Here is a 22960-nt window from a genome sequence, read left to right as displayed (position 1 = left end):
GGCGCTAACTCATTCAAAGCAGCAGCAGCACTCGCTCCTGAGGTGCATCACCCGCTAATGTGCGCTGAGTGATTTTGTATTCACAGTGGTAGGATTGTAATTCAGAAAAAGTCTTAGCGGTAAAACCCAATTAAGATGCCATGAAGGGCCATGTAATAAGATTCTGTCACTCTGTAATGGAGTGATGGGCCCGGTAATGAGGCGGGCACATGTTGAGCTCTCACTCTGAGCAGATTTCAATCAGGGTCATCATGGGAAGCATGAATTTCCTGGAAAATAGGCTACAACACCTCACCTGCTGGTTTGGTAATTGTGATAAGAACACATTATACCTTTTTCAGACGTATGATTCATTGTGCATTTTTTTCACTAAATGTACATTCAGAAAATCGGCTTAAAAAGGCTGTAATATCCACAGTCGACTAATATCCATCTACTTTAATGCTGCATGACAAACCCAAACTAAATGAACAATTACATAAATAAATGGATTACAACTATTGTGACAACCCATTTATGGTTTAAAAAATGTATACCTAAATATTTACTTGCTTCAGCTCCTCAAGAGAGTTGGTAGTACAAGCCCGGATCACCATTTCATTTCCCATGGAAACACTTCTGTTGTGTTGTATTTGCAGCACGTGGTGTTGAATTGATGAGGATGTTTTCAGAATTTGTTTTCAGTCTATTTGCATGTTACTTTAAAGGAGAATTCTGGTCATTTTTGACCCCTAAATCGTTTTCCTGATGGTCACCCAGTGTTGGGGGGAGCAAAAAATTGATGCAGGCAAACCGGAGTTACACCATGGCTAGACGGCGCTAGGGATCATCAAATATCTATGGTACATGACTGGAATCCTTATGACACACCACTGAACTCATAGTAAATCGGTCAGAGATATTTTAGACATTACCACTGCACTGCTTGACTGTTTATTTTTGTAAAGAAATTTGTGAAATTTAATGTATGTTTAATATGTTGCAACCGTCCCTGATCCGTGTTGCAACTGTCCCCACGTTTGGGGTCAGTTGCAACGTCTGGATTCTTCCATTCAAATGAATATTGTGATTGATGTGTCATATGTAACCATCTTTAAATGGTATGACTAATTAGCTGACAAATGTATGTTTAAAGGTATGGTGAGCCTAGTCCAAATAGTCTCTGAGTAACTGAGAAAAATTAAAAAAGTGTTGCAACTGTCCCCAGTCTCCCCTAATTGTCCTTTGGTTCGTTACTTCTTTTATGGCATCCTTTTTTTTTTAGCTTGTTCTTTTCTTCTCTCCCCTGAGTCGGGATTCGATACAGGCGGGAGTCAAGTCAAGTCAAGTAATTTTTATTTGTCCCAACTTGGGCAATTTGATTGCAGTAGATGTAAGAACTATGGCCTCTACCAACTGAGCTAAACCACACCCCATGCTATCCATTTTTGATACAAAATCATTTTTATAGCTGTTAAAAAAAGACTGAAGTTTGCAGTAGTTTTGAGGTGATAAAAGTTGTTTCCATGATATTGTTTAACTATTAATAATTTGCATGAAGAAAATGTTTTCAGCAAAAACTTTCCTATCCTGCTGTTAGGTTTATTATCAAAAAGTTATTATCTAGCTCCATGTGGTATGAGTCGGAAGTAGATTTAGATGTACTGTGATGCAGCAGCTGGAAGTAATTCAGCTCCATCAAATGAGAGAAAATACTTTCTCATATTCTCCAGGTTTATCTCAGGAATGTTTCATTTTGCAAATAATGTTTGTTTACAATCCTGCTGACATTGTAAGTATGTGGTTGAAAAATACCTCCTGAGATTGCTTTGCTCTTACAGTGTGCAATTTTTCCAGCGGACGTGAAAAAGTGGAGAAATATTGATCTTGAAATGAGCATTTTTCAAGTGGAGAATGCTTCATGGAGTCACCAAAACTAATTTTTACACTTCTCAGTCCCTGATTTTAACTGAAAGGTCACCACTGCAATAAAGACCAATTGAACTGATCTACAGTGACTTGTGGAGAAAAGCAAAGAAAGAAAGGCAATTGAGATTCTGCAGAGGAGAGCTAAACAATATTTACCTAGGCCGCCCTGAGCGAGCCTGTGGGCACAACACAGCCGACGCCACAAGCCAGCGATGCCCACTCCCACTGCGGTCTCTAGTGGCGATCAACAGGAAATTTTAAAAACTGCATGGACCATTTCTGTTCAGGCGCTGCTCTTCTCTCTGACATGTTATTCCATCCGACTAAAAGATTTGCGAGAAAGAATCGAAATGTCTGTGACGAAAAACAGCGGAGTGCGTTTACAGTTAAAGAAAGTGTCCATGGCCCAGTGAGAGGAGGGAGACTCCCACTCCCACACTCCATCCTGTTCAGTTGTTTGATGGTCTCCTCGACCCCTGAGAGCAAACTCACCTGAAACAGGATCCTAGCTCAGTGATAGAGATTTATTCTGCTACCCTGCATGACTGTTAAGAGGTCAAACAGCTACAGAACTCTATCCTCGCACTGTAGATGATCTCTTAATCTACCAGCTCATCCTGCTCACATAGCTAATGGCACTGTTTTAGAGAAGCAACGATTTTTCTGCTCATTGACTATGGATGAGCATCTGGTCAATGTGGATGTGTGAGCTGATCACTGTGCCTCTCCTCAGAGTGTTGCACTTTCTTCCCTATATGCACACATGCAGTCACACTCTGCACCAACGTGGAAGCATACAAAGGCAACGTGAGATTACAAGACTGTGACAGGAGCTCTTGTAAACATAGATGAGCAAATGAACCAGAAGATGGACTTGTGAAGAGGCATTATATTGATAATAGTTATTGATAGTTTTAGAATGTGGAGAATGAACCATTAAGAATAAAAAAACATCACTGCTGTGGATGTTGATTTATCTGATGGACTTCAGGCTTGTGATTATAAACCAAGATGATTTAATGGGATGCAGCTGTTTGCAAATTTCCATCATGCAGTGATGTGCATTGAGTCTATAAAATGCATAAATGGTGAAAATGCATTGATGTTGAGGTACCTGAGTTTTTGTTCTTATGCACCACTATCCTTATTACAGCTATGTAATTACTTTGCAGATTATGATTTCAGTTCAATTCAATCACAAAAACATTATACAGTATATCCCCAAGGAGTTGTATACAAAACTTTGCGACACATTAGATGTCAACTATACCGATGAGTATCATGAAATTGTTTGCTAAAATCAACTGTAACTCCTTAATAAAAGGCCGCTTCAGAGATTTTCACACTTGACATCACAATCTCACACATAGACACTACTGTCTGTGCACAGTCACATTTTATTGTACGCTCATACACTGATTTTTTTTTACTCTCACACACACATGCCCTATTACATCTTGTAATCTCTCACACACTCATGCACACAACACTGTCCACAGGCTATTCCTACACACTTACGCATTTTATGTTTGCATAATAATGTCCCTAAAAGGATAATGGTATATGATTGGAAGCATGGTATTATTTATAAATGTAGTTTACTGTGTGAAAACAGCTCTACTCTGTGTAGGAGGGAATACTATTATGTTGGAAATAGAATAATAGCATATTGTACATGTGAATGCAAATAAGCATAGGCCCTATGTATGGAACAACATGTTGGTGAATGATGACGGCATGATGTGTGAGAATATGATACGATACACTATGAACTTTATTAATCCCTGTAGCAACCAAAAACGTAATAACAGCCAATAACGTAATAATTTTGGCCATTTTAAATGTAATACAGCCAATAATGTAATAACGTGCCAATAATGTAATAAAACATTTGAGCTAATAACGTAATAACTTTTTGCCAATAATGTAATAAGTTATTACATTATTGGCTGGTAATAACTGGTGCTGATAATGTAATAATACATAAATATGACTGCAGTTCTTGGAAATAAAAGCCTTTTTTTTTTTTTTTTTTTTTTACAGTTTTTGTGCAGTTTGCTAATCAAAAATAGGTATAGTGGATGACATAGTCGTCATGTTTTTAAAAAGTTATTACGTTATTAGCTCAAAAGTTTTATTACATTATTGGCACGTTATTACATTATTGGCTTTATTACATTTAAAATGGCCAAAATTATTACGTTATTGGCTGTTTTTGGTTGCTACAATCCCCAAAGGGAAATTCATTTGTGCGTCAGCCCATCTACCATTTGCAGAAGAATTCAAAAGCCTGATAAAGGATCTTCTATATGTCTTCGTCCTGCAGCGAAGACAGAGGAGCCGTCCACCACCACCACCATTTTTTGTCCATCAAGGTGTTATTATGAAGTGGATGATCCCAGTTGTTCAGATGGGCCTCTACCATCTTCACTGTGCAGTCCATCAGGGAAACATCATTGAAGTTTATTATTAAAAGTACCTCTAGGTGTTTAGTCTCTATCAACAACGTGATGGAGAACTTCACATGGAACTTCAGGTGTTGCCATGGATGGGATATGCACAATGATATGAAAAAATGTCTACTTTCTGAGTCTTCTCCAGTTCATCACTCTTGTTGGGCAGAGAGTTGACATTTCCCATGATGACTGACAGCAAAGAGAACCGACTTGTACATCTCCATTTCCAAGCCTTCACTTTTGCACCAGCATGGCAACCATGAAAACACTTCTTCATCTCAGCTGGAACAGGGTGGTATCCTCCAGACTTGCTCCATTTTCAATGAAAAACGCTCCTCTCCTGAACATGCTCCTCTCTCCACAGAAATATCAACCAGTTGACAAAATACAAAATACGACAAAAACAACAGTAAAAACTCAGAGCTACCAGATTTTGCTGCTACCGGTTTAAACGCACGTTCTGATCATAAAAATTGAAATATTATTTTATCATTATTGGTTGCAACTTTATCATGGTAACTTTAATCTGTAAATGGTGCTTTTGGATGTTTGACCTATGATATGATAATATATCATATTTACAAACTAATCATTTGTATCACTTTAGAAGTATAACTATTAACCTTGACGAAGTCCATGACCGTCTGGAACAGATTTACTGTTGTGTTGTGGTCAACTACTTCCTGTTTCAACCTTCTGTTCTTCATCAGCTCAAATGTAGTTTTTATGTTTGGTTGGCTCTCATCCATTTCTCAACAGTGGCTCAGTCTTACAATTGTAGCACATTTTATCCCTTATTTATAGACGTAATGACCTTCATTCCACCAAGGAAGTGGCATTGAAATGAAAATTAGGCTAATCCATTTCCCAAGCATAATTTAATGACAGAGTAACAAGCAAAACAGAATTTTCTTTAGTTGAATCCATCATTATACAGTATTATGTCTGTGTGAAGAATGGTCTGTGATTTATTCCTCTTCCCATCATTTATCTGAGTTAATTTTATCTAAAGCTGGACGGAGGTCATTTTGTACTGTCAATGCGTTACATAATCAAATTTTCTGCTGTTCTTTGCACTGTGACTAATTAGCTCTGGACATCCTCAGATGTGTAATGTCTGGATAATTGCCCTTTTCTAGAGCATTTCCATCTCGATAAGCACAATCAAGACAAAATGAACCAAGTGCCACTGAGCAGCCTGGTAAACAGCTTGACTTCTGCTGGCTTCAGAATAACAAACTCATAGCTCAGAGGAGAACGCTAAAGGCTTTGATGTGAAGGGAGCAGAGGAAGGTGGAGCGCCTACGTTAACCCAGTAGATTAACATTTTTATGGTTTTGGCTGAAAGTTTATTTTACGCCGAACTCCTGCCCTCTTGAAAATTGCTTTAAAATAGAAGCCACTCATACTCACTTTTAAGGTTTTAATAATGAATGAATGTTGGTTTAACCATCACAGCGGGCGTCAGCTGCTGATGCATAATGACGGCTAAAATACTTCCGGGTGTTGAATTATTGTCAGCTCATATACAACCGGAATCTTACAATAAAGGGAGCATATGGAAAAAAAAACTGTACTCACAGTTGTGATTTCAAAGAATTTATTATTTAGCTGTTGCAATATGAAGTTTCATCTTACCTTTATATTGGCAATAATGTGTGTCCCCTGATGTCAGCATCCCTGCATTCCCAGGTATTTTAATAAATCATGATGAAAGAAAGTCTGTCGTCCAAAATTGACATGTGATTACATTTGGTCACCCATGCGTATAGCAGGCCAATGCAAACACTGCACCATAGGGTAAAAAGTGTTAAAAGTGTACAGTAGTAAACATACAACTCAAATGTGCATTCAAATAAAGAAATATTCAGTACAAGTGAAGAGTAAATATAGTGTATCAAACTGACTTAATAATCAGAATTGTTAGGATCCTTTTTTTCACTCAATTCATGTTGATTGACGGTTCGCTAAGCCCCATGCCTACCTAGCTCTCTTTTTTGCATGGCATATCTGCAGTTTACAGTAATAACGGTAACTTATCACTTATATTTCTCATGAAGTTTAGAAACATTAGGTTGTTGATTTCAGATAGACAGAGGTAGACAAAAGCAGCTTTCTCATTTCTAGACAGTAACCCTTCGATTTTCTACATTTAGATACTAAACTTTAGCTCCATGAAAACTCTGTCTAACTCTTTTTAAAACTGTGCACTCGATGGCTAGCTATATAACACATGTGGTTTTTGTGATAAAAGAATAGAAATAGTTGTTGCTGTGAACAGCCACTCAATGTGAAGACCAAAGATGTGAGATAAGGCTGCTTTATTCTATTCTTACATAACCCTGTTTGGCTGCTAACCTTACAAACTCATTTGTATTTTTTGCACAGTATACTTTCTTCTTTAAGATTTTAAGAGAAACAACTTAATACTAATGTGCTTGGTAGACATAACTCTATCTCAGGTAGCATTGCCTGGCGTTAATGGTATGTAACGTTTCCCAAATCAAACAGAGCAGGCTATGGCTGCTAATAGTTGGCCTAAACTCCATCAGCTTTCAGGATCTGTGCCCACACAGTTATGCATTTATCATGAACTTGGTTTTTAGAAAATATAACCTGTTTTATCTAGTCAGTTAATTACCAGCTCCTTGGCCTTGATGATGCTTGGGTAGCGCTACTTGTTAGCAGGCCTCGCAAATGTTTGCAGCTCTCTTTACAGCACAAAAAGTTACTTTTTAATCAATTGCTGACATTTCTGGCTCCAGTTTTCCTTTTTGAAGGTTAAAAGAAACATGCCAACGTCCAAACTCCTTAAATGTCACTTTTTCTACAGCCTTGTGAGGGAAAATCCAGAGCTTGGCAGGCCTCTGCTCACAAAACTTTGATTGGACAATCACTGTGGTGGAGGGTGAATTTGGTGGAGGTTTAGTGAATAGTCAATTCAGGCCAGTCATGTTCATGACTGCCTCTTTGGTGCTTGAATAATTGAAAAACTGTGTTGTTTGAGATAATAATAAAGTCTTTGACGCAACTCCATGAACAGAAGTGAAAGAAACAAGCACAAGGACAGAAGTGTTAAAAGTCAGTAGGGGGCACAGATGGTGATATCAAAAACGACTCACAGTATGAGCGGATGGATGGCTTATTGGTGTTGTCCCTCTGTTTGTGGCAATGGACAACCTAGTAGAGAGCCTAAGTAGGTAAATGTAAAATACTGGATAAAGTCTGCCGAAAAAATAAAACTTGTATCACAGTAGTCTTTATCTATGTACAATGCCCATCAAGCCTGATTCAATTTTAAAATATATTTTTAGTCTTAAAGGTTGCAGAAGTCAGCGGTCTGCATTCATTCTGCGCAGTTTGGGGGGCAGGTTATCCTCTGGTCGACTCCCCACCATGGGGATCTGGACCGGTGCTGGGGTTGGAGCAGAGACCGTGCTGATGGCTGCTGGCAGTCTGTGTCTCTCCGCCTCACTCTCCTCGGCTTCTCCGTCCAAGGACAACAGCTGGACCTGTTCCTCTGGCTGTCCCAGCCGCGCGGCCGGGATGGAGCTGGACCTCAGCCTCTGAATACTAAGTGGCAGATCTCCTGTGCTGGAGGCTTTCCCCCCCGGCAATGCTGGCCCTGTCTTCAGCCCCCCCCAAAGGTGCTCCTCCTTGGTGGAGCTCATGCGTTGGAGTTTTCGGGGCAGTCTGTAGGGTTGGTCCTCTGCGTGATCGGCGCAGTCGGCCGACAGGAGCCGTTCCCTGCGCCCCCCGCGGCCGCCGTTGCCCAGCAGAGGAGAGGAGGGGGTGGGGGCAACGGGCAGAGGGTTGGGGGACGTCAGCGAGGACTTCTCCTCCTGCTCTTTGACGCTGGATGGAGGTGTAGGTACCTCAAAGGTGTTGTGGAACTGGGAGTAGTCGACTCTGAAAAAGCCCTCTTCCAGTGACATGACAGGGAGGAAACGATGACCCCACAGGACTTCATCTTCAGTGTAAGAAGTCCTCGCCTGACAGGTCATACCTGAGGATGAAAGAAGAGACGTTAGCCCAAGAATCATTTAAATCCACACGCTGAAGTGAAGGAAACATTATGATGCAGGGCTGCGTGGTGGCAGCTGAGCTACATTAAAGGGATAGTTCACCCAAAATATTTAAATTTCACTCATTATCTACTCACCCTCATGTCGACTAAGAGCTGTGAGAATTTTCAGAGTCCTCCGTTCCTTCTCTGAGTTATACGGGGGTCCGTGCAGCAGTATTTGTCCATATAATGGTTGTGAATGGATACCAACTTTCTTCGTCCAAAAAGACACACCAAAACACATCCTTTATATATACCTCCATACTGCTCGTCTGTAATGTCCCTCTTGTATTGAAGCCCCGACATGAGAAATTGTTCTGAAAAAAATTAAATAAGTCTATATTTTAAGCTTGTTTGTAGCAGAAGCTCCCAGTGTCTCGGTTCACTGCTCTTCCTGTGTCAGTGCAAATCTTGCGTGATTTACACTGACCAGCGGGAACAATTTCTCATGTTGGGGCTTCAATACAAGAGGGACATTACAGACGAGCAGTATGGAGGTATTTGGATGGTTTTTGGTGTGTCTTTTTGGATGAATAAAGTTGGTATCCATTCACAACCGTTATATGGACAAATACTGCTGCACGGACCCCCCCGTAACTCAGAGAAGGCACAGAGGACTCTGAAAATTCTCACAGCTCTTGGTTGACATGAGGGTGAGTAGATAATGAGTGAAATTTGAATTTTGGTGAGGTGAAGGGTGAGGATGAACTATCCCTTTAACTGATGAACAAGAGGGAAAGAGGAGTGACCAAAGAACAAACAAAACAAAACTGATATCACAAATAATGTGCCATATACATGAAGTGGTGACAGTGCAAATTACATTTGATCTTAATTAAATGTTACAAATGATAATACGCTTCTACATTAATGGGTAAACAGGACAGATATCCTCACATTTGCAAAGACGAGCAATCTCTGATCTGTAAAATGATCACAGTCCATCAGCAGAACCCTATTTTGAGGAAAAGTGTTGAAAGTAGGTTGTTAAATAGAAATGGACAGAAAGCCAGACGGAGAACTGAAAGGAAAAGTGGTAAATGTCTTTCAGCAAGAAAAGAGACAGAAATATGAAAAAAATGACAGAGATGGAGAAGTGCTTGTCCTATTGAATATTTAAAGACCATGAAATTAAATATTCCGTTAAATATTTCATTTTATTACCGCAAAATGGACTGTGCCGCAGGCTAAATGATGATAAATGCTCATTCATAGATTCATAGATAGACAGTACACACACTAGGGGAAAATATAGTGAGCTCTAACCAGTGGTTTCCACAATGCCCTCTAGGATGACAACAATCTCAAACTGCTCATTCATGAGAGAACGCTGTGACAGATCGAAGAACGGGCTCTTGGTGTTGATTTCATGGCAGATGGTTAGAGGCGACACCAAGAAGAGCTGGTCCGCTCCCGTCCCAAATCCTACATCCAGTTCACACTGATCCAGAGGCAGGAACTCGCCCTCAGGGGTCTGCCGGGACTGGAGACACAAACACACAGGACATGGTACATTTACATTTTTACATACGATTCAGCATAATTCTTTGAGTTTTCTCCTCCACAGTGGGGTCAGAGTACAAGGCTGTGAACTGATTATCTAAGCAAGTGAATGGCTAATTGTGACATTTAGCCACTGGTGAATGCATAATGTGAAATTTAATACTGTTTTATTTATAGCACTGAAATATTTGGCAACCATACTTCTTTAGTTTCGTGGTTTAAATTCCCCTATGAATTTCCTAATAGTGTATGGTATATAAATAGATGCATATACATGAAAAAAATCAAGTTCTGAAACCAAAACAATTTAAGTTATCAGGAATTAATTTCTTATATAGGCCTAGTATTTTGTTACAGCTACCATCTGTGTTTCATACAAGTTGAACCTTTTCAAAGAAATGATTCTTTTGACTTAAAGGTACAGAAAATTTATAACAGATGTAACTCATTCCCATTTCCAACCTCTCTGACCAGCTGTTAAAGTCACAATCATCATTGTCCCTTTTTTTTATGGATCAGTCTGTTCGGCTGTATAAAACACAACCACTGGTGTCTGAGAGAAGTAGTGAAAAACCCAAGTGTTCCCGACAGACAGCAGGGATGGATATTATCAACAAGCCTGTGAATGGAATCCCTCCAAAAATCCAAGGCCTTGTTTTTTTTTTTTTTTTTTTTTTTTATCTTGCAGGGTTTTCATGACCCAGAGGACTTTGCTGGTGAGCAGTCTGCAAGGCCCACTTCACCAGCAGGGAAAGATTTTATGCATCTCTGTTGTATAATTTGTGCCACTTTGATAGATATTTTTCATCCAGTATCCATTACAGATACTGTATACGTATGTAGTTTTTGCAGATGTAACCGTAATAGGACTGTAACTGAAGCAGCGTTAAGGGCCCCATGAAATGATGTTGAGAAGGTAATTTCCTTCTGTGATTCAGCCTAGTTCCACATGAAATAGGATTTTCAAGTTTAGCCATTGCTACATAGCATTATCATTATCTATATCTGATTGCTTGCTAGTGAGGAGAAAACAGACCTGAGAAAAGAAACATTTACTCGCCATGTTTTTCACTTCCATTTCTATCACCTCTTTTCCTCTGCTAATAATAATATATCTAATAATAATATAAAGTTAGCCTGCTAACAAGCTAGACCTGTTTGGACTTGAACATCACCACGTTCCATGTTCACCAGGCTGCCCTGGAGAAGTAGTGCTATATAACCTTAGTCAACACCAGATGAAGCTATTGGGAAGCCTGGTAAGTAAACAGAGCTAATGCTAACACTGACTATGGAGCAACAGCAACTCTGAGTAGCTCCTGAACAAGAAAGCTAGGAAGAATAGCTGATGTGTAGCATTTGGGATGAAAGGGATGAAAATTTGCCTTAAAAAAAAAAAAAAGTCCTATGTGATGCGTCCAAATACAGACATCATTGACCTGTGGGTTAGTATTAGTATGTTTACTGTAAACCTGCATGATTTGTAAAATGAGGAGGGCTTACTCTCCCTGAAAATCTATCATGACATTTTATCCGGTTGAATATTTATTTTTCTTTCTTTCGGAGGATGAGTCAACAGTATTGTTTTTGTTTGTTGTCTTCTTTTTCATTTGGCAGAGGAAGGGGCACATTTTGATTTGAAAAGGAACATTTGGACATGTTTTTGGCATTTAGTGATAGAGAGTGCAACAATACACCCAGGGGAAGAACAACACTCCACAGGACCTTGATGCTGTCCTCTGTGCGCTGACTGTTGAGCATGCTGCATGGATAAAGGTGAGAAGTAAGGGAGTGAAAACCTGTGGTCTCCTGCTTCCCTCTCCATCAGACAACATGGGTATAATTTATATTTGCAGCCACTTTGACCTCATCATTTATTCTGTACAAGCCCCCTCATTGCCAGAGCATTAGAGTACTTACAACTCTGTCTAGGGGCCTGTCCTTAAAGGCAGGTATCATTAGATTATGGAGAAGACACTGGTGTTTGCTCTTCAGAAACCAAGCTCAATCAAATAAAGCTGTTAAATTAAAACATGGAATTAGAATGGGAGCTCAAGGAAATGTAAAAAAGGAAACCCAGGGCCTATAAAACGTCCGGTCCAATCAAATGAAAACCTCTTAATCCAGTTAATCATGTGAAGAATGAATGATTTACAAAGAAAAGGGTTTGTTTGTTTCACCCAAAAGGCCTAAGATAAAAGTAAAATAAAAACACCTAGAAAACCATATGACTTACGCAATCCACATGAGATAAATAAATGAAAAGCATTAAAAGAGAAAGAAAATGAAATCCCATGTCCAAGTAACATTTATTACCTAAACCAAGATATATTCCTCAACGGCTCAAGTGAAATAGTTCCTTAGTTTCTGTCACCTCATGTTAACTCGAATGCAGAGTAGTTTCTCTGGCCCTTTGAGTGAGGAGCCACTCGGTCCACAGATGGCAAACAGACTGCCATTTGTATTCAGAGTGATGTTGAGGACAGAGGGATGTGACATTTCACAGGAAGACGTCTGTGCCCACAGATCTCTGGCTCGCCTTGGTGAGGGAAAGTGTCACCCATCACGCTGTACCAGTGATGGGTGCCCCTGAAATACGCAGACAGGGAGCCTATGTCTCATGTCTACTGAAGTTAAATCAGGATAAATCTCTAAAAGGATAAAAAATTAATAAAGCAGTTGTCTTAAATCACAGAACACTGTGAACACCAGACAGGACTAAACGCTATCTGTGCTTTAATACTTTGTCTTCAGGTATCTAGTCTTTGTGTTGTCATTGCTATGCCTTACATTAATATTGATATGCCTAGATTTCCAGCTGATGTTCCCTCAGGCAGTTCAAATTTCCTTTGCATATTTTCATCTACAACTTGAATATTAATTAATCCTTCTTTTCTTACCCTCGTCTTGCCACATGTCTCACCTTGTATAAGTGACATACAGTGGGACTAAACAGGTCTAAATCAGAATTTAAATAAAAGTCTGATACTTTTGCAATTGATTTTTCCACATAACCATGAAATCTGCCTCTGGAAAAAGCTCCCTCGCTCTGCTATAAGCGAGAAGAGCACATTAAATCATGCTTTAAAAGCCTCCCATGTCCATATATGAATTAATTTCTGTCACTCAATCATTTAAAAATGTAAATTGTCACTGAGATGCTGCAGGCAGGTGTCCCATTTGTCAGCAATGCTCCTACAAGTCAATGAGATTGGAAACCACTTTCCTGGGAAGGCATGCTTTGGCCATTTGTTCATGGCTCTGTCGGCTAGCACCAGGGTGTCGCCACAGAATTATTATACCTTTTCCAAGAAAGGAGAGATCTGCTCGACGCTGAAAGGTTTTAACAAGGTGAAAGCCTTGTGTGTTCTCCTGCCGCCGCTAACCAGTCACTGCCACAAGGGGGAAGTTAATGGCCTTTGTAAGAGGAGCTGATGTAGAGGGAGAGCTTCATTTACCAAGCCACCTGAGATTGTGGTTGAGTGAAAGCAGGCCGATCCCCGGTGACTCACTTCCTCCTCCGTTGACAGCGTGTGTGTGAGTGAGAGCAGGTGTGTGTGTGTGTGTGTGTGTGAGAGTGATGCAAAGAAACAAACAGTGACAGGAAAAGTTGCACCAGTGTGTGTGCACTGTGCAATGCATGCGCGTGTCGTGTGTACATTTGCCTTATAGTCTGTGTGTCTCTAATGCAATTATGCACTTGTGTGCTCGTGTGTGTGTCCATTTGGAGACAGATGGACATTAAAGGTAAACCTAACACAGACGTCACACATGACATGAGCCACCATTACCCGTCCTTAGACCGCACCATTAGAGCTAATTCATCTGTCCCCTCTCCTTCCTCTCGTCCTTCAGCGTGAGACAGCGGCAGAGTCACGCTGACATGTCTGCCTGCTGGCCTGTCTAGCTAAACGCCCGCATCCCACCCTGCCTGTCTGTCTTCTACTACTAGTCCTTATCACTTATCTCCCGCTGTGGACCGACCCACTGTGACGAGCTACTGCTGACACTGACGAGCGCTGCCCAGCTGTCACTCTCCTCCCTCTCTCTCCTCTGTCTTGTTGTCGGGCTGCTGCTGTTTGCCACATTGCCGCAGCTTAGTTTCCATCTTGTCTGAGCACTTTTTGTTTGTCTTGCTATAGAGTGTGGGTGGGTTTCCTCTGCACACTACACACTACACCCCCCTACCCCCTCCCAACCAAAAGAAATGCAAGCATGTTTCTCTGTCAAAATCGTATTCTGGTCATGCTGCAGGGGTCAGTGCACCACTGCATTCTATTGGTTTATTAATGAAAGGTGCATTAATATTAATGGGAATTCAAGGTTATCTTTATAAGTTACAGTAATATGCATTATGGATATAGAGAAATGCACAGGCCTGCTTAGGGATGTTTCAAAATAAAATAAAAAATAAAGTATTTCAGTCACAACATAGTGGGCACTGACACATTTGCATCCAACACCATTGAAAATAATATCTAATGAAATGTAACTGAAACTCAAATGACAGTTTACCGATTGTAAATGCTTTTGCTTTTTAGTTTTTTCATGAGACACCTCTCTGCAGGTATGATTTACTACAACGATCTTACATTCCAGGTTGGCCTCTTGACGAGTGTGTGGGAAATCAAAAACTCCCACACTGTCCGTCACTTGTACTTGTTTTAGTGATTGAGTTGAGGCGTTATTTAAGGCAGCAGCGTTTTCTTGATGTTTAAGTCTCTGTCACTCTCCACGTTGATGATTGTGATGATGGTGTTGGATATTGAATGTTTGGTTCTGTAAAAAATTGTTTGAATTGTTCAGGGTTCAATCCTGGGTGCATAAGAGTTCCGGGGTAGGATAAAACTAACCCTACAACTCAGGAGGGGCATTTTTGCAAGACGTGTCTGAAAAGCTGAAGAAAACACTGTTGAGAAAATAGATGAACTGCAGATTTTTAGATTCGGGGTCAAATATTAAATTCAGTGAGTTCGGCTGCATTTTTTCTTCACAAAATCAACAACAAAGCATTTTTGAGATTGGTACCACTCAATTTGGTGAACCTGACTTTCTCCATAGCAACAGCGGCTCATGTGTATTGGAGCATCCAGACGCGGACAAACTGAAGGACAAAAGACAATTTGTCAAAAAGTTCAAATATTCAGTTTCTGTTGGAGGCCAAAGAAACCTGATTATACACCAATCGTGTGTAGTTAATATTTCCATATTGAGAAAAAATAGAAACTACTCTCAGACCTTCAACAGGTATAGTGGAGAAAACCACAATGACCAGCAAACCCTACTCTACGACAGCATACTGGAAGTCACTGGATTATTTTGTGCTTTAAAAAAATATTTCACAAAACAAAAGGGCAATAAGGTTTATACTATTGATGGAATGATATGTAGGAAAAGGTATGCAGGGCAATTTTTGAAGGCTACAAATGTTAATGTTTATTTGTTTTTTGTTGTTTTGTTTTTTTTATATTTAAAAATGTATTTACTGCTACTGTTAAAGCAGAAGTAAGCGATCCGGTCGTTTTGGCTAATGCTGCGTTCCAGGCAGGCTTTTGAAACCGTAAATTACAGCTTCAAGTCACGACTTACGACTTTGTAGCGTTCCAGGCAACCCACTCGTGTTTTTCCGACCTGTTTTACCTGTGAAAGTCACTATAACGGCCACTCGTAACTTCCGACCCGTGAACTCGTACCAGATTGAACTGGTACGACTTCACAGGTCGGAAAAACACAAGTTACGGGCTGCCTTGAACGCACCATAACGTCTTGTCAGCCGATGGAGTTAGCAGCCCCCGCCCTTGTCATGGATCTATTGGTCCTCGTCCCTACGTCACCACATTCAGGCACATCCCTTGGCTGCACACACAGAGAGGACCGCCCCTTTATGCCGTTCTCTCTCCTCATTGGATAAAACTTGTAGGATACAAGGAAAGTTTTCTCCTCGGCTCAGAGCAGAGCAGAGTAACTGACAGACCCGTGTTTCGGTCCAAACACTCTATATAAGTGATTGCTGTCGGAAGATAGAACTATTTAAGACTTAGATTAACACAAAAATATTGCTTACTTCTGCTTTAATCTTATTGGTTCTGGTCCTTTTCTGGTTTAGTTTTGCTTTTATGTTTGTTTGTTTGTTTGTTTGATTTTTTTTTTTTTTTTTTCATATTGTAACAATGTGGAGTAGCTTTACTTTTTGTTTGTTTGTTTGTCTATTTTTTTTTCTCTACTATTTATAATATATTTAAATACTGGTAACCTTATTGGTTCCGGGTTTTTTTTTCTGTTTTTTTGTTTGTTTGTTTGTTTGTTTTTTTCCTCTGGTTTAGTTTAGTTTAGTTTGTTCGTTTGCTTGTTTGTTTGTTGTTGTCTTATGTCTTAATGTGAGTTTGTTTGTTTTTTATATTGTAAGAATGCTGGGTAGCTTGTAGGACAGGCATTAATATAACATTATGCTTCTGCCTGTGCCTTTTCAGTCACTATTTTGTCGATAATGTTTGTGTCGATAATGTTTGCTATTGTGTGATGTGACTGAATAAAGAATTTCAAATCAAATCAAAATGATGGATGGAAAAATAATGCATAATGGTCGCCTGTGTCTATTTCTTAGATAAATACAACTGTGAAGAAAATAAAGTTGAAAAGAGTTTATATGCACCAGAATCCAGAGTATCCAGGTCCCATAGGAATTTACAGCCTACACCTACCCCAGAGTATCCCTGACAATTGATAGCAGGTGCCATGCCACGGTGCGTTTACACAGCTCCATCATTAGGATTTACAGCAGCATGCCTCATTTCTCCAGTCAGTTTTATGGGCAACCCATCTGACAGTGACCTTGAGCGGTGTGTTACCTGAACAGGAGCCACGGCATTGTTTCCTCAGTGCAGGTATTAGCACTACGAGGTGATGTGGAGTCAATTTACTCTACAGTGCCTCATTGTACACTGTACTGTCCGACACGAGCATGGCACAGTTTTATGGCTCTGCACTGTCAATTTTGATATAGATTCAAAAACACATGGCAATGCTACAGCGGCGTCCTGCATGCTGTGACTTTTTAACAACACATTTGATCAACAGTCCTAAATAACAAAACACAACATCTGTTTTGTAATATTATCCTACAGCAAATATCAGAAACCGCACTGGAATAAAACAAATTTAGAGAGCACATTTTGATTGGTTCTTGTTTTTCCCCTGGGTATGATTGATGCCACTGAATGTGACGCTCCTTAGCAGCCAATTAGAAAAGTCCTGCATGTCTGACCTTCCACCAACACGTAAATAGCTCTGGCTTAAAAGATAATTTAATGCTCATTTAAAAGATCATCATTTACTGGCAGAAATCCCAGATCCCGATCATCACCTAAATCTAATCAATTGATCTCTGATAGAAAGCCAGAGACTGTTTTTGAAAATCAGAAAAAAACAGATGAGTGAAAGCATTTCAAATTGGAAATGATCCTACTGTACAGTACTTTGCTGTTATTATGCTATACTCAGACCGCTTCATTAAAAAAGACCTTAGAGGTAAAGACAAGAATGAGTAATGTCCACAGCTGGTTCTCCATAATGTGACTAATACGCATCAGTAGTGCAGCAGTTGTTGCAGCGTGTTCTGCTTTGAATGTCACGAATAAGAACTGATTGGGTGCAAATCAAAATTCAGCTCCAAGTAGTCGTATTCTGTTCAGGTGTCGGGCACAGAGCCTAATTTAAACCATCCCAACAATCTCCATCCTTTTGAATAATAAATCTGAAGTCGTCCCATGTGCCTTAAAGGAGAGGTAATTCTACTAAGGCAACATCATGTGCAGACAAATCTGACCAAGTTCAAACATGACAGTTTGCCCCATGGGGGGACATCCAACTGGTTTCATTCGTTTTGAATTAATGGGATGAAAGCAGTACAAGTTAGAGAAAACTACAACAGAATATTAAATTGCCTGTATGAAAGTACAGTTCTCTGTGGCAGGACAAAAGTTGATGATATTGCATTTCTGCTTTGCAATTAACGCAGCCTAACATATTTTTTTCCCCTTTGCCTTTCTGGGCTATTAATTAAAAAGCAAATGATAATGAAAAGAAATGGAAATCATCCTAGAGAGCGCTAAAACATTAGCGATAATACGTTATTTAATCATGGCTTTTTATGTGTTAACTGAGTCACATTTATTTCCCTGCTGGGTACCATTTCACATTTTTAACCCTAATCTAAAGAGAAATGACAGAAAGTGATACTTAAAATGAAATTATATGCCTGGATAAAACCAGAGTGCAGCACAAAGCATTAAGTATGACCGTATTAATGCACTCGTGGTGATGTGAAGAGGCCTGGGAGCTTCCTCTGCCAGAGAGCAAGATAGGAAAGTGTCACTTGAGATCATCAGACTATTCTGCAGAGATGACACAAGTACAACTAACTCTCCGTGTCACAACACAGTGCCATGTCCTTCAGATATCTACAGCAATACATTGTATGTATCACGCCTGTTGTCTGCTACAGGAGGTGAATGCAGGGTTTTATGAATGTATAGGTGTATATACAGGACGCTCTTATGGAGCTCCCAGTGCTTTGAAATACAGACATTTCTGCCATTATAGTTGGAGTAGCCTTGGGGAACACAGTCTTTACCTTATTTTGGTCCACTAAGTATAAGAATTGGTTCAATACATCTTTTAGTCAATAAGCGTAGTTTCCACCTACTGTCCCCTGGGGGCCTATTCATCTCATCTGGACAGTTGAAGCAGAGGCTGAACTTAGATATACAGCCCATTGACAGCCATTCTGCTGACTGTGGAGGGGGGGCCAGTTTGTGATGACCCTGAGTGTACCAGCTAGGCAACACACTCAGCAGCTTAGAGATGAAGAAACAGAACTGGTGATAAATCCAAACAGTGCTGCAGGGGGGGTAAATGTAGATGGTCACTCATTAAAATACATCTTATGTTGGAGCATCATGTTCAAAACCATAGCTCCTCTGCAAATCACAGGGGACCCTCGGGGAACCTAATCAATTCTGGAGATGAATGGAAATTCAATGCATGGCTTGGAAAGCACTCATAAAACATAATGAGCAATTGCAGAACAAATAAAGAGATTGTCAATTAGTTGCAGCCTTGATAATGGTATTTTAGTTGAGATGGAGCAAGAGCCAGACGCTCACTACGCCGAAGTGCGCCTGTTGGGTTAATGGGTTTGCGCTTCCCAGCATGTCACCTACAGTCACCTGTAGCCTACCTTGATGAGTTTGCACCTGATCTGCGCGGACACCATGTGGCTGTTCCGCAGGTTCCCCACGCGGAACATGAGACACAACTTCCCGTCCCGCTGCGAGATCACCGCGTCCTGGCTGAACATGAGCGTCTCCGCGCGCTTCTTCGGCTGCGACATCTTGATGAACATGCAGCCGATGAGGAAGGCGTCCACGATGGAGCCCAGCAGCGACTGGAAGAGGAAGAGGATGATGCCCTCCGGACACTTCTCCGTGATGTAGCGGTAGCCGTAGCCGATGGTCGCCTCCGTCTCGATGAAAAACAGGAACGCGGAGGGAAAGTTGTAGACGTTGGCGACGCACGGGGTGTAGGACGCGTCGTGGCCGCCGTGGCTCAGGTCGCCGCGGATGTAGGCGATCACCCACCACATCGATGCCATGACGAGCCACGCGACTGTGTAAGTGAGGATGAAGATGAGGAGGTTCCAGCGCCACTTGAGATCCACCAGCGTGGTGAAGAGGTCGGAGATGTACCGGCTGGTCTCTCCGCCAAGGTTACCGTGCTGGACGTTGCAGCGACCGTTCTTGTCCACAAACCGCTGCCGCTTTTTCTTCACCGGGGCGGAAAAAGTCATGCTCCGGTTGGTGTTCACCACCTGGTAGTCCTCTCCAAATTTCCTCCTTATGGCTGACATCTTATCAATCCCCGCTTACTTGTGCCAGGCGATCAATAGTACTTGTGCAGAATTAAAGGCTCTTTACGCAAGTTTGGTATCCCGTTGGCCAAAACCAAGCAATAACAGTCAGCGTGCGACTCCCATCCTGTGAGATGGAGATGCGCTTCTCTCCTGTAAATTGATTCTAAGTGAGCAGAGATTCTGCGCAATACATGATTCAGACTCGGTCCTTTTACGCAAAGGAGACTCCTGCAGGTGCCAACTTTTTTTTTGTTCCGGTCTCATCCATGCATGAAAGAAAAACAAGAGAAACACATTCAAAATCACATCTTAAACAAAAGCTGGCTCGGGCGGTCTGTCCTTGGTCGATCCGCTGAGTTGCTGCTATTCAATGAGCCTTTGAATGTGAATGGCCAGGCTACAATGCGCACTCCTGCCTGAGGGAACACGCACTGGTAGGAGTGACTTCAAATTAAAGACTGTGGAGGAGCTGCAGCACGGGTGGCAAATTTCTCTTTCACAGAGGGGTGGGGGATCTGATGTGGGGTTATAGATAGGGAAATGTTTTTTCTTTTTCTTTTTTTTCCCGTGGCTTGTATCCAATCAGGTAGAAGCACCAGAGCGCACAAATAATGTAACATTGAATCAACCGTGAGCAATTTTCTTTTTTTTTTTGTCATTTTATTTTCCCCACATTTTTTAAACATGTTTCTTGTCGCCCTATCATCCCTAAAAGCTGTAATACAAAATTGTATTTTATTTCAAAGTATGTGTGGCGCTTGGCAGCTATTTGGTTCCCCCTAGTGTTACTGCAGTGGAAATGACCCTGAGCTTTGCCAATAACTGTAGGTGATCAGCACTAGGCCTATGTACAGTATATACTTAGTTTATAGTGAGATGTACCAACAAAACAATACATTCACAAGGGTCACTCATGAATGTTAGGCTATAGGTTACCATAGCCTATAAGCATGCTTCACAGCTGTCCTTATATTACCATATTAATATGGCTGTTTGTTGTCAATTGGAGCATGGATTAATGACTGATTTACTGTGGCTGAATACATCTATAATAAGGGCAGTGATGTCATCAACACTGTATCTGTGGTGTGTGTTGTTTTTGTTTTTTTCAGTGGTAAGATTGTATGATATCTCTGTTAAAGCAACTATATCATCTCACATTCGTGCTGCCTGTTTACCTCACTGTTATAAATGAGTGAGTACAAAGGGCTCAGAGGCTGACGAAGAGCACAGAAAGAAGGAAACATCCAGTTCGAAAGTTGGTCCAAAGCCAGCAGGAAATGAGATGTTCCAACAAAATGAGTTGTTCAGCATTCGGTTCAACAGCTGTGTATACAATATAAAATAGACTGAAAACAACATGGTTAAGTAGTTTTACTGGTTGGAGTTTTTTGTATTTGGACATTATTTGTTTGATCTTTATCAAATCTATCTGAGGTAAAGAACTAATTTTTCAAGAAAGCTCTGACTCACAATCACAGTCAACAACAGAATATAATAGCAGTGATTTTTCATAAAGGAAGGCTATGAACTATGGTCACAAAGGGACAATTCACATGGCATGACGTCACCGTATAGTTGCTAAATCTTATATAAACATGGTGTGCTTATGATATGTGACTCAACTGTTCAACATCATTTCAAGTTTTTATTGTTCTGTGTTGAGCATGAATTGCCTACATATATGGGTGACAAAATAATTAGTCATATAGGATTTCTCATTTTGATTGTCAATTATCATCAGAAATGCTATGATTCACCAAAAACACATGCAAGCAAGAGTGTATTGAACCATTACACAGATATGGATCACCCATCATTGGTGTAATTAGTCAACCCAATAAAATTGAGTAAGAATATAAGGTAACAAATCATCACACTGAAATGTTAAATCACCACATTATTGCTTTAAGTTCCCCCAAAGCAATATTATAACCCACATGCCAGGAAATGACTTTCCATTATTAACCAAATCCCTTGAAATTAAACTGATGATAAACCACGTTTTATTTCTGCAAAGATTAAATGTGTGTTGTGGTTTTTTTTTTTACTTATAACTCTTGACTCTGTGCTCAGCAAACAATGTTAAACAAGCTCAAAGTGCAGCAAAACACTCTTATATTTTTCTGATACTTGATGTTAAATATCAAATGAAAAATGCATCAGTGGGTAAAGAAAAGCTTTCAAGATTTGTTATACAAGCAATAAAAATAACCAGTTTTACTCAACCACAAATGTAGTGCCACAATTTTCAAAGGGAAAGGCCACTCTTATTACGTGAATCTGTCTAATACCAAGAGAAGTTTTCAAGTCAATCTAAGAAATAACAACAGAGTTGCACGAACACAGACTCTGTGGTTACTACTGCAATAAAAATCAGAGCTGTCATATTTGAGGTCTATGGATTTAGTCATTGCCAGATTAATATTAAGTATTAGGGCAAAAACTGAATCCCACAATCACGCAATCACGTGCAAGTAGCCTAGATGAAAAATGTACTTGCACTGTCTCAAATTTTAGGGGCAAAATGCCCACATTTAGGGGCAGTGTGAAGCCCCATTCAGCTACTCACCATCCACAGTTACTTTCAGTCAATTATGTCTGTCATCACAACAAGAAAAATAATCAAATAATAGCTACATTTCTTTCATTTTTTTGAGACATTGATCATCAAGACAAAAGTAGCCTACAACATTTTAAGTTTGATTTTTTTTTAATAGATTGTGCACTGAAGATAACTTGTAGCCTATACAGTTCAATTTACAAGAGATTTTATATATTTATATAGCCTATAGCCTACATACACTTTTTTTTGGCAGTTTGATAGAATAGACATTTATAATGTTAGTCACTAAACATGAACAAAATAGCATGTAGCCTAATCCTATTAAGGAAATTAAGTCTAAAGCCTATCAAAACATTTTAGTAATAAAGGTCAAATTTGTGGCAAGTCTATTGTATTGGGCTACTAGACTACACACGTTATGTGATCATGTTAATGCGTCCACCTCAGGTCCACCTCCTTTACGTGTTTCCATCACTGTCCATTGACACTGTGTGAAACCCCGGCAGCCTTCGCCTGTCTCCTCTCACGACCCGTCCTCTACACCCAGAATT

At 40.3% G+C, this 22960-nt stretch overlaps 1 protein-coding gene across 1 annotated transcript; it reads right to left on the bottom strand.

Moving 5' to 3' along the window:
• Nucleotides 1–7696: 7696 nt before the first annotated feature.
• LOC311002477 (G protein-activated inward rectifier potassium channel 1-like) lies at nt 7697–19840 on the bottom strand (the record flags this gene model as incomplete). The annotated part of the gene is made up of 3 exons (XM_083993860.1): nt 7697–8370; nt 9697–9913; nt 19172–19840. The coding sequence occupies 3 exons, from the start codon at nt 19838–19840 to the stop codon at nt 7697–7699; spliced, it is 1560 nt and encodes a 519-aa protein (XP_083849986.1).
• Between the last annotated feature and the right edge of the window lie 3120 nt (nt 19841–22960).

This window comes from Trachurus trachurus, assembly GCF_905171665.1.
Source record: "Trachurus trachurus genome assembly, chromosome: 19".
Taxonomy (NCBI): Eukaryota; Metazoa; Chordata; class Actinopteri; order Carangiformes; family Carangidae; genus Trachurus; species Trachurus trachurus.
This window is presented reverse-complemented; position numbering and strand designations above follow the sequence as displayed.